The following is a 15,682-nucleotide window of genomic DNA, read 5'->3' on the forward strand; positions in this document are numbered from 1 at the left end:
TAGTCTGTTATTGCTTTAAACAGCCAGTTTTCACATGGAACAAAGGGAGTCTAAAACAACAAAGTGAACACAAAAATATTCAGCATGAAAGAAAGATCAAAAACCTTTGCGATATCAATTTGCTTGCATTATAGGATCAAGCTAATTTTGTTGCATTGACACACAGCTTGCTTCCCGTTTGGATGGTGTTAGGCTATTTTAATGGTGTTTTTCCACGTCATTTCGTGCGTTTTGATTGGTGTAGGGACATGAACATGGAATGGTTCTTGGTCCTAAAGGAGACGGACCAAAGTAAAAGTTACTCCAGTTCCAAAACATCTCCTTCCAACAGATCTTTTGATCTGCTTCCTGAAATGTTTTTTTTTTTTGTCCGAAGCCCTAGGTTAAAAGAGACTTTTCCGATTTTCAACCAGCTTTGTATTGTTACAATGTCAGTAGTATATATCGAAATGAACAATGCATATTCTTTCTCCATGTTACCTACACCCAAATGCACCAGTTTATGTCAACAAAAGTCTGTTAGATTGTGCAAAACACATCACCTGGCTGTCAAACGTCTTTTGCTGGCAAATTAACGGAGAAAGAGTATACATTGTGCATATACACATTACTAATGACACCTTAAAACAAAGTTGGTTGAAAAATCAGTGAAATTGCCCTTTAGGGATGTTCAAAGCAGAGTCTGACAAAATTGAGATGATGGTCACATTGTAGAATACATGAAATTCTGGCTCGCATTCACAGTTTGTGTCCGTAGGGAATGACCGGGGAACAAACAGGACAATTTTATACAAATCTTGATATGTCAAGACAAAATACATCATATATGCAAAAAAAACCAAAACGTTAAATTACACAAACTGATGGCATCCGTTACGGCCTCCACAAAAATGCAAAAACAAGTTGTCCCTCATGCACAAATAAGTTAAAGAGTCTGGAGGTGGTTCTGTTGAGTCAGGTAAATCAGGCACATCACAGTGTGGTTCTTCTCAGCTTCCTTCGGAGCTGCTGCCCTCCGGGTCCGGTCTGAGTCCGGAGAAAGGCAATCTGACGCAGTCTCTGGGAGTGGAATAGCACTCTCGAACTGGGGATTTAATCTGGGTTCTCTGGTACTCCGAGCAACTCCCGTTCTGCATGACGGGTTTCAGGATTTTAGGGCTGTCGTAGATGTCCTCTGGGTAATTCCCCCTGTCCGTTTTGACGTGGGGCGTTTGGTAGCTCCCGGCAAGCCCTCCGATCACTTTTCTACAGTTACTGCCCTTCACCGCTCGAAACGACGGGCTTTTGTTTAGTACCACGCCTGGGACGCTGTAGCTGGGATCCGGAAGGAAGGGATCTTTGCGGAAGGCGTGGCGCTCGATGATGGGCGTGGCGTACTCTGGCTCCTGATTGGTCAGTGGCAGGGCGTACTGGATGCCCGTCTGCAGGTGGTCGTAGTGAGAAGTAGCCTCGATGTCTTTGTCCTCAATGTCCATGGGTCTGAACGTCGAGCCTTTTCGGGACACCGTGTCTGTGCCGAGCATGAGAGGCTGCTGGTACTCAGCTGAAGAAAAAGAAAAAGGAAATAGTTAGTAACTTCATAATAGTTGTTTTTCTAAAAATACCCCAATCTTTACTGTCAGTGTTATTTTAGTATTATAGAATTTATTCATATTTTGAATTTGATTAGTTTTATATTTTCAGTTTTTAAGTTTTAGCAATTTTGTTGTGCTTTTGTAATTTCTTTTAGATTTTTTAAATATTTCTATACAGCTCTAATTTTTATTATTTTATTTTTATGATTATCAATTTTAGTAGTTTTAGTACTTCAAATTTTATTTCAGTTAGTTAAGTATTTAGTAGGCAAAAAAGATTGAATTATTTATACTGAATTATTAGGATTTAAGATCTAATTATTTATATTATTTCAGCTCTATTTTAATTTCAGAAAATTATTTTTAATAATTTTAGTAAGGGCTTATTATCGTTAACTAAAACTAAAACAATAAAAAAAATCATTACTTAAAATAAACATTAACTGAAATAAAATATATAAAAACCTTAAACTTTATATGAAAATTAGAAATATTGCTGAAATAAAATAAGTTTAGGAAATAAAATAATTGATACTAAAACCAGAGCTTAAACTATGCAGACATATAACTATACAGTTTTACATTAAAAAAAATATATATTAAAACGAAATCTAATTCACAATATTAATAAAAAAATATAATGACACACAAATGATCCTACATTTTTTTTTAAAAACACTAGTTTTAGTAAACAATAACAACACTATTTGTTGGTCCACACAGTGAAACTCAATGGAGTCCAATGTTGTTTCGGGGTAAAAACGATTTAAACATTCTTCAAAATATCTTCTTTTGTACTCCAAAGAAGAAATTGTTTATGCCAAGCCATACTGAAACCTACCTGGCTAACTAAGCAAGCCATGTTCATAAATCTGGGACCATAAACTCTAAAGCCATCAAAAATGAATGACATACAGTACTATAGTTCATTTTCACACACGTTCCTGACAGCCTAAAAGAGGAACGACTGACACGGTAATAAAAACCAAAATATAGACAAATTGTTGCAGCAAGAATTAATTCAATGAAACATTTTCAGTATTTGCTCAAAGGGGCTTCAAGTCAAGCAGCGGGCTTGAAATCAGACTGCCTGTAATCTGTCTGACGTCTTGCACAAACCTTGAATCATCAATAATTACAGCCCTGGAGGAGTGTAAGGGGGAAAAGTGCCAATTAAATTTGAGCAGGCGTTTTCATCTGGCAAGCTTTCAGGCTGCTACAACTATTTCAAAAGTTAAAAGTTATTTTCCTTCTTCAGCTCAGTGAAGGACCATAAATTGCCTTACAATTTGAACCCCTTTATCAGACAATAAAAAAACTCCCCTCTCTGACTTTAGTTGCAGCCACAAAAATGAAACGCTCTGGCTTTAAATCCATATTTCCACATGAACACGATGTCCTAACCACTTTGTCCTAAAACAAAGCGATAAATCACATCTCTTCAATGTTAAGTGTTTTTTGTCTGAAGTTATTTTCCTTCTTCAGCTCAGTGCCTTACAATTTGAACCCCTTTATCAGACAATAAAAAAACTCCCCTCTCTGACTTTAGTTGCAGCCACAAAAATGAAACGCTCTGGCTTTAAATCCATATTTCCACATGAACACGATGTCCTAACCACTTTGTCCTAAAACAAAGCGATAAATCACATCTCTTCAATGTTAAGTGTTTTTTGTCTGACTACGACAAGCAAACTGTGCTATGAAACATTTGTTGGTCACTTGGGCTCTATTACCATCTTGGCTTCAGTGCTGGGAAGTACGTAACATTAAACTGACATTAACTACATTCAGTGGCATGCTACCAGCTCAAAAGTTTTGTTGCTTTGGATTATTATATTAAAAGTTTGGGGTCAGTAATTTGTTTGAATGTTTTTGAAAGAAGACTTTTATGCTTATCAAGGCTACATTTGTTTATATAAAAATACAATAAAAATAGTAATATTGTGAAATATAATTACAATTTAAAATAACTATTTATATTTAAAAAAAAAAGTTTTAATTAAAGTTGAAAACAGTTGTGCTGCTTCATATTTTTGTGGAAAAACTGATTATTTTTTGAATTATGCCTTGCAATGCACCTTATAATAATCTCATGAATAATTGTAACCACAGTTAATACATTATAACACTTCTCAATTCATTGACACACTATGCACTTTAAATTGTTATAATTATTTACAACCAGATATAATGTATTACAATGCACATCATGAATAATCACAATGTATTATACCCTTTAGTAACCCTTTATAATGTATCATACATAAATGCATTGTTACACCACTTTTTTTTCATAAAGTTATCAAATAATGTCAGAAGATTGCTTTTATGGTGATCTTGTTTTTGGCACCACTGCTCTCTATCTATTCTCGCTGTATAAAAAAAGTGCAGTTTGAACATTTTTGTAAACATCTTGCTTTATGTTCCACTGAAGAAACAAGTCATATGTTTATAACAGCTTTGGTGTTTCTAAAAGGTTTTGAGAATTATTCATTTAAATGTTCCAACCAGTTCATTAAAAGCGATTGTTTTACCTGTATGTGTCTCCGCAGAGCCATACGTGTTCTCCTTTGTCTTCTTACTATGGGACAATGAAAAACACCATCATCAGAGACACAGGTGGCAAAGTCTATGGTCTCTCACCACCTTCATCACTCTTAAACAACAGAAGAAGCCTAATAATTCCCTTGAAACACCTCCATAAGAGGTTTCCATTCATTCATCCTCATTTCCCCACAATCTCCCTGTCCCTGAGCTCTCTCTCGGGGGACTAATACAGCTGGCACATCTCCTGACACTGACCTTTGACCCTCAACCCCCCTTCACCCCCCGCAGCCCTCAATCTCTCCATTCTTTATGAATCTAAACACCACTGCAAAGTGTTGCTGAGGAATCACAACAGGCCATACAGGGTTTGCGCTTTTATTGACACCAGTGGCTGTGGTATCTATTAGGGCAGGCTGGGAATCACTGGTGCATGTACATACGTGATGCTGAGACTGTGTCTGCTGTGTTTGATAACAGGACTAGTAACAGACTGTAGCTGAACTGAGATAAGCTTGCTGTGCTTCAATGAATGTTAACATATCGGACTCTACCTCCCTCTCACGTCAGACACAACATGGAGAATACAGACAAAACAGTCTTAACTTTCATCCTTTCTTCAAGTCAACATGAAAATAAAAATGGACCTATTTACTATGTTAATACACACTGAAGGTTAGGTAATCATTAAAGAGGTCTTTTACATCTCGAAAAGGCTTAAAAGTATGGTAGCAAAAGGACTTCAGGGAAAATATCATAGACTGTAAAAAAAGATGAACGACGCGTCTCTACCTCCTTCCACTATAGAAAAGTGAAGCCAAAGCATCTCAGTATAGCCGCTGCCATCTTGAGTAAATTACGTCTGCACAGTAGAGATTCGTTTGGAGCCAGAGTCTGGGCAGTACAGATTAATTTGGAGCCAGAATCTGCACAGTAGAGATTCATTTGGAGCCAGAGTCTGTGCAGTAGAGATTAGTTTGGAGCCAGAGTCTGCGCAGTAGAGATTTGTTTGGAGCCAGAGTCTGCGCAGTAGTTTACATGGAGAGGGCGGGGTTTATGACCTGTACTGCAGCCAGCCACCAGGGGTTGATGAACAAGCCCGCAGCTTCACTTTTCAGGACGTGTGAGGCACACCCGGAAAATATAAACAAATATGGCAACTTAAAAAAACTTACTTGTATAGCATTTTAACCACGCAGATTCCCACAAGGAGCAGGACCACAAGCAGAATGGTTGGCACAATTATTATGACCAGATTAACTGAAAACAAAAGAAAATTATGAGATATTAAGTAATGATGATGAAGAAAAACAAAGAAAAAACACCCTTTGCATTTATGCACATGGTCAAGCATTTTTGAACCATGAATTTCCAGAGATGAGAAAAGACAAACTTAAATTAATTTTAGTAATTTCCAAGTTATTATAGTGTGTGTATTAAATCATTTTATTCAATGGTCTGTCTGAATACTGGATTCTGATTGGCTGGCAGGTATGCATTAAAACCATCTAATGCACAGGTAGTTCCAAGTCAGTTTAATCACCGTTCCATTTGTCCAGTACATCTGTAACATAATCTGTAATAATTAATGAGTGATTAGCTTGTGTTCTTAAAATCATACCAAAATCGGCCTGAGAGGCCACTGGTTTGGTCATGTCACTGTGAATGGACTGTGTAGGCCGGGCCTCCTGTGTTACCGTAGATGATGAATTCACTGCATAGGGAGAAACAGTGGTTTAGTGAACAGTTCTAATGAGAGAAATGAGGTTGTGAAGCCTTTGCGTCTCAGACATGCACCTGGGATGGGTTTAACGTAAGGACAGCCCAGTAGCTGCAATCTCATAGCGATTATCCGGTGCCACTGTTGAGGTACGACTCGAATACTGCGTGCTACGATGTAGGGATGGAAGGTGTTGCGTGTTTGGTGGAGGCTGTCAGTATTTCCTTCAAAGATCTGAAGTAAAATACAACATTGTATAATCAAACAAATGATGTATATACAGCTAAAAAAGCTAAATCTATCTATCTCTATCATTTCCTACAATTGTCAGGGAAAAATTAAAACCAAACATATTATAATAATCAAATAAAGGGGTGGTTCCCTGGGTTTTTTTCTTGGCTTGGCTTTGTTTATGGGGTGCAGTCTAACATGTATTAATGCTTCGTTAAAAAAAAAAAAAAACTTATTATTTTTCCACATAATTTACCTTTATTCCACACCGCTCTGTCCCTTCTCTGAAAAACGGGCTGATCTTTTCCTGTTTTTATGAAGCCCCGCCCTCAGATATAGGCGATGGGCTCTGATTGGTTAGCTAGCCCAGTGTGTTGTGATTGGCTAAACCGCCTCTAGTGCGCGTCTAAACATCCCGCCCCTCACCTCAGCGCCATGTGCTCCGGTTGTATTGTAAACAACGGCATCGTTAATATCACTTATCAGTTTGAGCAAGATTGAGAAGCAGAGGATATTATTGAAGAGGATCGTGCAGAACCTGTGCAAGCAAGGCTTTTATTGGTAGGCATATGTTTTTTGTTTGTTGTTGTCTCATACTTTTATATACGCTGTTGTAAATGCTCCTGCTTATGTTAGATTTTGATATACAGTTTTATCCTGATTAAAGCTTTAATTCAGAACATGTTTAATGCTTCTTATAGCTATGTGAAAATAAGTGTATAATTGGAACGGTTCATTGTCAGAGCTGAGCTGAATGAGAGAGAGAGACAGAGAGAGAGAGAGAGAGAGAGAGATGCAGAGCATGTGCAGAGCAGGGGACGTGAGGAACAGTATTGAGAACCGCTGCTTTTGAACATTGATTTTGAAACCTGTGAATCCATTAGAATCGTTAGAAGACAGAATCGCGATTCATATATGAATAGATTTTTATGTGCACCTCTAGTTTTCTCTTCCTCTTCTCTAAAGCAGCGCAGCATGGCCTCGCCCCCTTTGCTGCCTTTTCCCGAGGGCGGGGTTTATCTGAGTTTGTGATGTCACGAACCCGGGAAGTAACTCGTTGTAGTCCCTACCAGCCGTTTTTGTAGGAATTAAACTGCCAGAATTTTAAAAGACAATATCTCTGTTTGCATTGAACTTTCAGCTTCGTAACTTTGCAGATATTGTTTATGCTCAAACAGCAACATTACACACTAACGTTAAAAAAAGTGAAATCGCAATGAACCACCCCTATAAATATATATATATATTAATTGTATATATTAATAAATAAATAAATAAATAATAATAATTTTTACTGAACATGATTATGTAGTGATTTAAAGAAAGTCTTACCATTTCATCAGAGTTATTATACTGGACAAATGTTCGCCAGCGACTCCTCTCTTTATACTCGATCTTGTAGTTTTTTACAAAATATTCAAAGCCTGCGATGGTCAAGCCTGTGGTCAGAATACCTATGAACCAAAAACATGACTCCGAATTATTTCATTAGCAAACTCCCGTTTAGCTCCATGACAACATTTAGCCTCAAATGCTCCTGAGGACCGTGATGCAAGCGCTCAGCCAGCTGAGGAATGCGACAGCATGTAGGCTAAAGACTTCACTTCAGAGTGCGGCCCGTCATCTGCATGACAGTGGAAAACCTGCAGCCGGCCTCCTTCGGTTACTAAACACATTCCTGAGGGAAACACTCAAGTGGCATGTTCCCAGCAGACACAGAAAGAGCCCAAGGCCTGTTATTACTTTCCAGCATTAACTACATCACAGGCGAGAGGACACCACTGTGATCATAGGAGCAATTCAAAGTGTGAAGCTGTGAGACTGAAGTGTGATGACTTGAAAGTTAAGAAAGGAAGTTACTCATCATCAAAGAGAAAGCCAGGAAAGCTATAGAATCAAAGCACTATTTTAAAAAAAAAAAAACGTCACTGGTGTCCCTTCTTGCGGTTGAAGATGAATATATTGAAAACTAAACAAGCAGTTAAGGTAAATGATAAAATACACAATTGTGGTTCTGACAGGATGAGCAATGCATAACCCATAATTCTCCCACCTCCTACGTGAAAAAATGACCACTGGGATGGCACTCGGACATCCGACACTGGTGAGAAGTGTAATTTATTGTCATTTCAAAGATGGCAGAGTAAAGCAATGCTCTATTGTTTGTTATGGGAGAATTATGAGTTGTCTGGATATTTCAGTATTTCCACTCCAGTATTGCCACCAAAACATTACAGATTTCATAATCCTCAATATCACTGCAAGATGAATCACTAGCTTCAACTGACAATTATTATACAGTTTGGTGTTGGTAAGATTTCTAAATGTTTTTGAAATACGTAAATACATTTCTTAAGCTCAACAACGCATTTATTTGATAAAAAATACAATAATATTGTGAAATATTACAATTTAATTGTATAATAACTGTTTTCTATTTGAATATAGTATTTAAACGTTATTTATGTTGTCACATGATCCTTCAGTAACCATTCTAATTTGCTGCTAAAGAAACATTTCTTACTGTCAATATTCTTTTGTGGATGATTCGAAAGTTCAAACAGCATTTATTTGAAATGTAATTCTTTTGTAATACAGTAAATGTCTCTATGGTCACTTTTGACAAATGTAATGTGTTCTTACTGAATGCAAGTATAGATTTCGTTCTTTCTTTCTTTCCAAAAACAAAAATCTTACTGACCCAAAACTTTTCAACAGCGCTGTACGTTACAGTGATTTTACAATGTTTAAGGGTGATCCTAATATAGTATAACACTAACACTAGTTTCTTGTGGCTCACTGCTTTCATTTACCCTACTCTCTACAGCAATATATATAAAAAACATGCATTTTGTTGACAAAAGCTTTCTCAGAAAAAAATGCAGAGTGGTGACCCCATAGATAAAGAGATGCTTTTACTCTAGATTTATTTAGCCTCACAAATTTACGCCATCAGCACAACGATAACAGAGCTTCCTCTTTGAGACGGGCCGGTTTCACTCAGGGTCATCGTGTCCAAAAGCACAGATTCCCTCTGACAGGAGACAAAGTGAGGATTCTCTCGCTCCTTGAGCTGTATGAAATTAACTCGGTTTTGCTGTCTACACACAGTTGTGCTCAAAATAAACGTGTCCGGCGTGTTCCTAAATTTAAATGTGCTTTTGTAAGAGGGTTTGTATTTGTGATGAATGGACACAGAGAGGGCCTTTCTGTGCTTTTATGCAATACCAGGAACTGTTCAAAAGATGCAGATACCAGTTAGCAGTCGGGGAGGGGTGAACGCTCATGTGCTCTGAGTGTGTAATGCTCGGCACTTAGAGCTGATCACGAGAAAGACCTTTTGTGAGAATAATTACACCCTCTGGAACCAACTGTGGGTCTTTCCGACATGTTTGCGTGTTTGTTTTGATATAATAGCATTACATTTCTACCTGAAGTATGGAAAAACTACTAAATGATGCATTGGGAAAGCCAAATCTTGAGGTGTTAAAGAGGAAACTGGCACAGTCAGGTGACCCAGAGACGAACAATCTGGATGAACAAACATGTCGATGAAATCAGGTTATGAAGGTTACAAGTATTACCGGTGATCCTCCTCTTTTCTCCGAGGTCAATCTGGAGCCATTTTGGTTGGTTATTGTTAAGGTCATCAGCAACACCTGGTTGGGTGCTATTAGGAATCCAGTCGACTTCAGACCCAACAGAGGAGATATTGTGTGACGACAAGCTTGTAGAAGTGCTCACAGGTTGAAGAACAGTCTGTTGGCTGCAATCTGTGAAAGATAGAACATTGTGGTCAGATTTCAACACATTTGAAATAGGGCTGCCACTAACGACTTTTTATTTCGATTAATCTAAACGATTAATTTTCCACAAAAAAATCAACAATTTTACTTAAGAATATTTTATTAAACCAAATGAAATCCAAATTTCTATGAAATCCTTTTTATAAAGCAAAAGTAAAGTGCAACATAGAGTGCAAGAAGCAAGTGTCCATCTCATAGTCCAAATCACTGAAATCCAAGTTCAGTATTATAGTGTAAGAATGACAACATGTCCACGTGTTCTAGTCTACTAATAATACAACTATACTAAAAAAAACACTTTTTAAAGGAGTATTTACCATAAATGTTATTTACCACAATTTATTTAATAGAAAAATTTAATTGTGCAGTATTTCTGAAATTTAAAAAATAAATAAATAAATAAATGAATTGGAGATGCTTTTGATTATTAAAATTTAATGGAACTATTAAAATGGAATCCAGAAAATCATGGAAAACAGAATTTGGTAGAGATAAAACTGTAAAACTCAATTCATTAGACAGGCTTTTATTTAATAAATTAATAGGATTAATACAATTTTATTTAACCATTAAAACGGAGTATAGAAAAATGAAAATGGAAAGAAAAATGAATTTGGAAATAAAACTGATTTTATAGGGCCCTATAATTATAATTAATTTTTTTGTGGTAATAAAAATAGATGAAAGTGAACAACAGCCTTTGAAAATGACTTAAAATATATAATAGCAATGAGGCAATAATAATTAGTTCAAATAAAGTATCAAAAGCAAGAAATCATATGGTTTTATTGAACAAAACTGTTAAAATATATCATGTATTATAAACAATAGAGCTAATGTACATTACGCATTATAACAAAGGCCTGCAGAAGGCGCCAACATCCTGATGAACTACTGTGAACGGAGCCACTGTGTGACGCGTACTTAACCTACACGCATGTAAATAATTAAAGCGCATATACTGTATTAGAACGGCATCGCATATAATTATTACATTAAATCGTAGCGTTTGTGAATTCACAATTATGCTTAATTATGATTTTAAATGGGTTTAATATATCATGCAGCCTTGGGAAACAGTCTAATAATGTGTTTTATGGATTCTTGTCCATGAAATGCACCACTTCTGGTATTTTGCCAGTTTGTCGACGCGAGCAAAACGAAGTCGAGGATTTAAAAAAATCGAATAGTCGAATAAAATCGACAAATCGCGACAGCCCTAATTTGAACTGAAACATTTACATTACAAATGTAAAAGTTTGGGGTCTAATTTTTTTCAGAGAATTTAATACTTTTATTGATCAAAAGTGACGACTCAAAAGTAAAGACTTGAAAATTGTTAAACTCTATTTCAAATAAATGCTGTCCTTTTGAACTTTTTGTTCATCAAAGAATCCAGAAAAATGATTCACACTTTCCATGATTTTCTATGAAATGATGCACAACTGTTTTCAACACTGATAAGAAATGAGCAGCAAATCAGCATATTAGAATTTCTGAAGGATCAACTGACAGTGAAGACTGGAGTAATGATGCTGAAAATTCAGCTTTGCATCACAGGAATAAATTATATTTTAATATACAAAACCAGTATTTTAAATTGTAATTAGGGATGCACCGAATGTTTGGCAACCGAAATTATTCGCGAGAAAATAGCAAAAAAAAAAGCTCTTTCAGTGTTCGGCCGAATAAGCGAAAAGACCGAATAAATTGTACCAAACAATGAAGTAATGCTAATAAATCGAAACCAGCGTAAAGTGAGAGGCGCGCACTCTTTATAATGCAGCACACATGACAGCAGTGTGGAAGTATTTAAGCTGTCCGAGAAAGAAAATTGGGATCTGTAATATTTTGTAATGTTTTAGAAGAAGTCTCTTCTGCTCAGCAAGGCTGCTTTTAATTTGACCGTAAAAAATACATGCTTGATTCAAGAAGGGGGTCTGATCGCCAAAAAATATTATTTTAGTAACTTATTAATTTTAAGCTAAATTGTGCTTTGTTGGTATAATGTCTGCTAGAATGTAAAAAAATATTTAGTGTTAAATATTTAAAAATTGTTGTTTTGTAACAGATTTTTTATTTGAAAAACAAGACAAAACAGTAAAAAGCACATTTTGGCTATTTAATTTATGCAATGGTGAAAAAAAAGAGTCAAAATACATGGAGAAAAAACCTGATTCAGGTTTCAATATTCAATATTCGGCCTTCGGCCCGGTGTTTCATTTTGTTTGGTTTCGGCTTCGGCCAAGAATTTTTATTTCGGTGCATCCCTAATTGTAATATTAATTCACAATATCAATGTATTTTTGATCAAATAAACACATGTGCGACTATGGTGACAAATTAATGAATTCCAACTTTACCAAAAAAAAGAACATCAAAAGAGAGTAATGTTAGTTCTGCTCATGTTTAGTGCTTGCTTTTAACATATAAAATACACGTTGAGCAAAAACTCAGTTATGTGTATATTGACTCAACAGGAAGCTGTGAGCTCTTAAAATACCCACCATGTGTACAGTTAAATGGAGACGTATGTGCTATGAACACACCAATATTACAATAAAAGAGGGGGGAAAGACACCCACATCCTTTAAAGAGAGAAAAACAGGGCCAATACATCCTGTTGCTTAGTCTCGATTTGGCTAACACTATCACATTCCACACATTTAGCATATGTGGGCAGAGGAAACTCAGGAAGAAGACAAGCAGAATCTCAGCAGGAGGTCAGAAAAGTTCCCCGATTGAAGTCTCTGTACACTCATAAGTACAGAGGGGTCCAAAAGTCTGCAAACTCCAGAGATGATGCTTAAGTTTTTAATGTATTTTACTTTATTTAATAACCTAGAAATACCAAGAAATCTTCAGGAAACTTTTTCCAAATTCTAAAACTGTTCATTTTCAGTTTTAAACAGGATTTTTAACATGGTCTTTGTACTTCAATGTACATGCGTTTGAGTATTTAGTTAGACTTAAAATGCCACAAAATTGCATCTTGATACCTTCAAGGTCTCGTCACATAGGCTACTGTTTGTGAGTGATATCATCTAGCTAGGGGGCTGATGAGGGTAGGATGCTCACTTGATGTGGCTCACTGGATGCTCACAGCTGTGCTTTAAACTAATTGGATTAATGGGAATCAACTGACATGGATCGACTGATCTCCACACATCTATCAACTCCTGTCATCAGAAACTCATGCAATACATCAACAATGCACACGGAATACAAATCCACTTCTGACCAGAAGAGATTAGGGTCATAACGATCTGGAAAGGTACTTCCACAAATCTATAACAACAACTGACTAAAGCTTGTGCGTATCACTAAAGCAAATAGGGAAGAGTCAATGTATCCCGGTTGTCAATAGGAACTATTCTCTTATAAATAAAAGGTTATTTTTTGGCACCAATGGCTCCATGAAGAACCTCTAACATCCATGGAACCTTTCCATTTCACAAAAAGTACTTTATAGTGAAAAAAGGTTCTTTAGATTTTAAAATGTTCTTCACACTAAGAAACCAATGGTTCCTTTAGGTCCTTTAAGAAAAGGTTCATTAGGGAGCCAAAAATAATAATTATGTGGCATTGCTGTGAAAACCTTCTTTTGGAATCTTTATTTTTAGAGTGTAGTAGGGAAGTGGATGTTCTACACCCAATGGAAATTAGGACACAGGTGCCTTTGAACTGACTAGACTTTAGAATTTTGAGTTTAGAATTTTAAAATGCTGAACCCCCACAGGAATTTTTAATCTGAATTGACTGAATTGTGTTCAACAGTCACAGAACAGAACATTTTAATTAGTCCAAACAGTTCATTTTAACTAATTCTAAAGAACTTTTTTTTTTGCGATTAAACATTTTTCAAGTTATTATTTATATATCTTTATAAGTTAGTTAAATAGTCAAAATTAGCCATATTGTTTTGCATAACCATAAAATGTAGACATAAAAATCTATTAGTTAATAATTATATTGAGTAAATACAAAAATAAATTTTACATACACACATATATACATATATATACATACATGTGAAGAGTTTGGTTCCAAAACGCGATAAATGCCATTTAAAAAAATATTTAGTTTCCACCAAAATCAGTATTGTATATGGTCGGTATTGAAAAGTCAATTTTTCATTTTACGCAAAATGCGATATCTGAGTTTTCTGTCATGTTTTCTCCCTTTCTTTCCAAACCGCGACAAACGCCAATCTCTCTTCTCTGCAGAATGCGATATATCTGCTCAACCAATCACAGTGCACCATTCCACGCACTCTAGACAGTAATGGCGGTGCTTTGAATACACCCGGCATCCTAGTTTTCCTCATCTACTTTGTACTTTGTGATCAACAAACAAACTTAGGGCTGCACGATAAATCACATATGATTGTCATGCGCATCTCGTCAGTAAAGCCGGTTCTGTGATTAATAGTAAATCTCCACCACGTGCTTTCAGATGGATACAAAGAGCCGTAGATCACAGACTATGCAATATCGTGTTCATAATCGAAGATGAGTCGCATTCGATTATGAACGCGATATTGCGTAGCTTGTGAGTGTAAGTGTCATATGTGGATTAACCATGTTTCAATATGAAAAATTACTTTCATTTTGATTCAATGGATTTATTGCATTTTGAAAAAAAAAACGTGTCATGGATTTATTGCATTTTGGGAAAAAAGAATAAATGTTTATAATAAATCTTTGAAAATCTAAATCTGGATTTGAATTTTGAATGTTATTATAACCTAAAGATGCTATGTGAAAGTTTGAAACAGAAAATAGTGGTTTCCATCTCGCCACTTTCTTGGTAAAGAAAACACATTTTTACTCAAATTAATCAAAATGGATTTATAGCATTTTGGAACCAAACTCTTCATTCATTCATTCATTTATATATATATTTTTTTTTAAAGTCATTCTCAATTTAGCAGCCTGCACAACCATGGAAGGTAAACATTTGGAGCAAGTGTTGGCACATGTACACATTTGGCAACCGCTGTGAGAGTTTGATTCATCAGCTTCTGCAGAGCTGCATGGAGCGCGTCGGCACAGGTAAATGGCAACCGGTCTCAACTCAGCCAGAGAAAAACAAACTCAGGTGATAAGATATTCCCACGCCTTCCATTCACTTTAAAAAGAGCAAACAGTGCTTCCCATATCCAAACCGGTTTTTAAAAAAAAAACCTGTTGGGCCAGCACAAGGTGATTAAACTACTTCCTTTTTTGCAAAGGTGCAAATATACCAGTCAAACAACACTGTAACACACAGCGGCAGCAGGAATAACAGCAGATGGCGAAAACTAATCATGTCAACACGGTTCAAGAAATAATAGGATTAATCCTACACCAATATGTGTGCTCAATTCACATCAGCATTGAACCATAAAACAAAAGTGCTTACCATTTGTCACAAATGTGAAGAGGGTTTCAGACAACGAGCCACTGAAAGACAAGGAAAAACAGATATCAGTGAGCACTGAGCATTTTAGACACAAAAGATCATTATTACAGTGATTAATTAAGGCCCTGTCATGTGAAAGTAACGCCTACAGGGGCCAAAAAGGAGATTCCCATTGTCAACCCGTTGTGTTACCAAATTCAGACAACCTCCCTCACTGCATCCCGCATCTCCCCCTCTGACAGGAGAACTGGGGTACAGCTGGGCCGGTGAAAAGAGCAGTGTGCTGGTAATTAGAGAGGAACAGGCTGGGAAATTGCATCTCTGTCAGGCATTACTTAAAAAACCTGTCATTATCACAGGCTTCTTGGATGTGATTACTTTTTCATTACTTTTATGGCAGTTGA

The 15,682-nt window shown here is 36.3% G+C and overlaps 1 protein-coding gene across 1 annotated transcript in view; it reads right to left on the reverse strand.

Moving 5' to 3' along the window:
• Positions 1–947: 947 nt before the first annotated feature.
• The window catches only part of LOC107603061 (discoidin, CUB and LCCL domain-containing protein 1-like), a 37,609-nt gene continuing 22,874 nt past the window's right edge, over positions 948–15,682 (reverse strand). Inside the window, exons 7-14 of the mRNA XM_016295760.1 lie at positions 15,279–15,319; positions 9,654–9,842; positions 7,402–7,523; positions 5,916–6,072; positions 5,740–5,832; positions 5,294–5,378; positions 4,109–4,155; positions 948–1,543 (exon numbers count right to left, since the gene is read on the reverse strand). Coding sequence (XP_016151246.1) covers positions 990–1,543; positions 4,109–4,155; positions 5,294–5,378; positions 5,740–5,832; positions 5,916–6,072; positions 7,402–7,523; positions 9,654–9,842; positions 15,279–15,319 — 1,288 coding nt within the window. The 3' untranslated portion in view covers positions 948–989. The remainder of the gene's footprint in view (positions 1,544–4,108; positions 4,156–5,293; positions 5,379–5,739; positions 5,833–5,915; positions 6,073–7,401; positions 7,524–9,653; positions 9,843–15,278; positions 15,320–15,682) is intronic.

This window comes from Sinocyclocheilus grahami, unplaced genomic scaffold (genome assembly GCF_001515645.1).
Source record: "Sinocyclocheilus grahami isolate Dianchi unplaced genomic scaffold, SAMN03320097.WGS_v1.1 scaffold340.1, whole genome shotgun sequence".
NCBI classification, from domain to species: domain Eukaryota; kingdom Metazoa; phylum Chordata; class Actinopteri; order Cypriniformes; family Cyprinidae; genus Sinocyclocheilus; species Sinocyclocheilus grahami.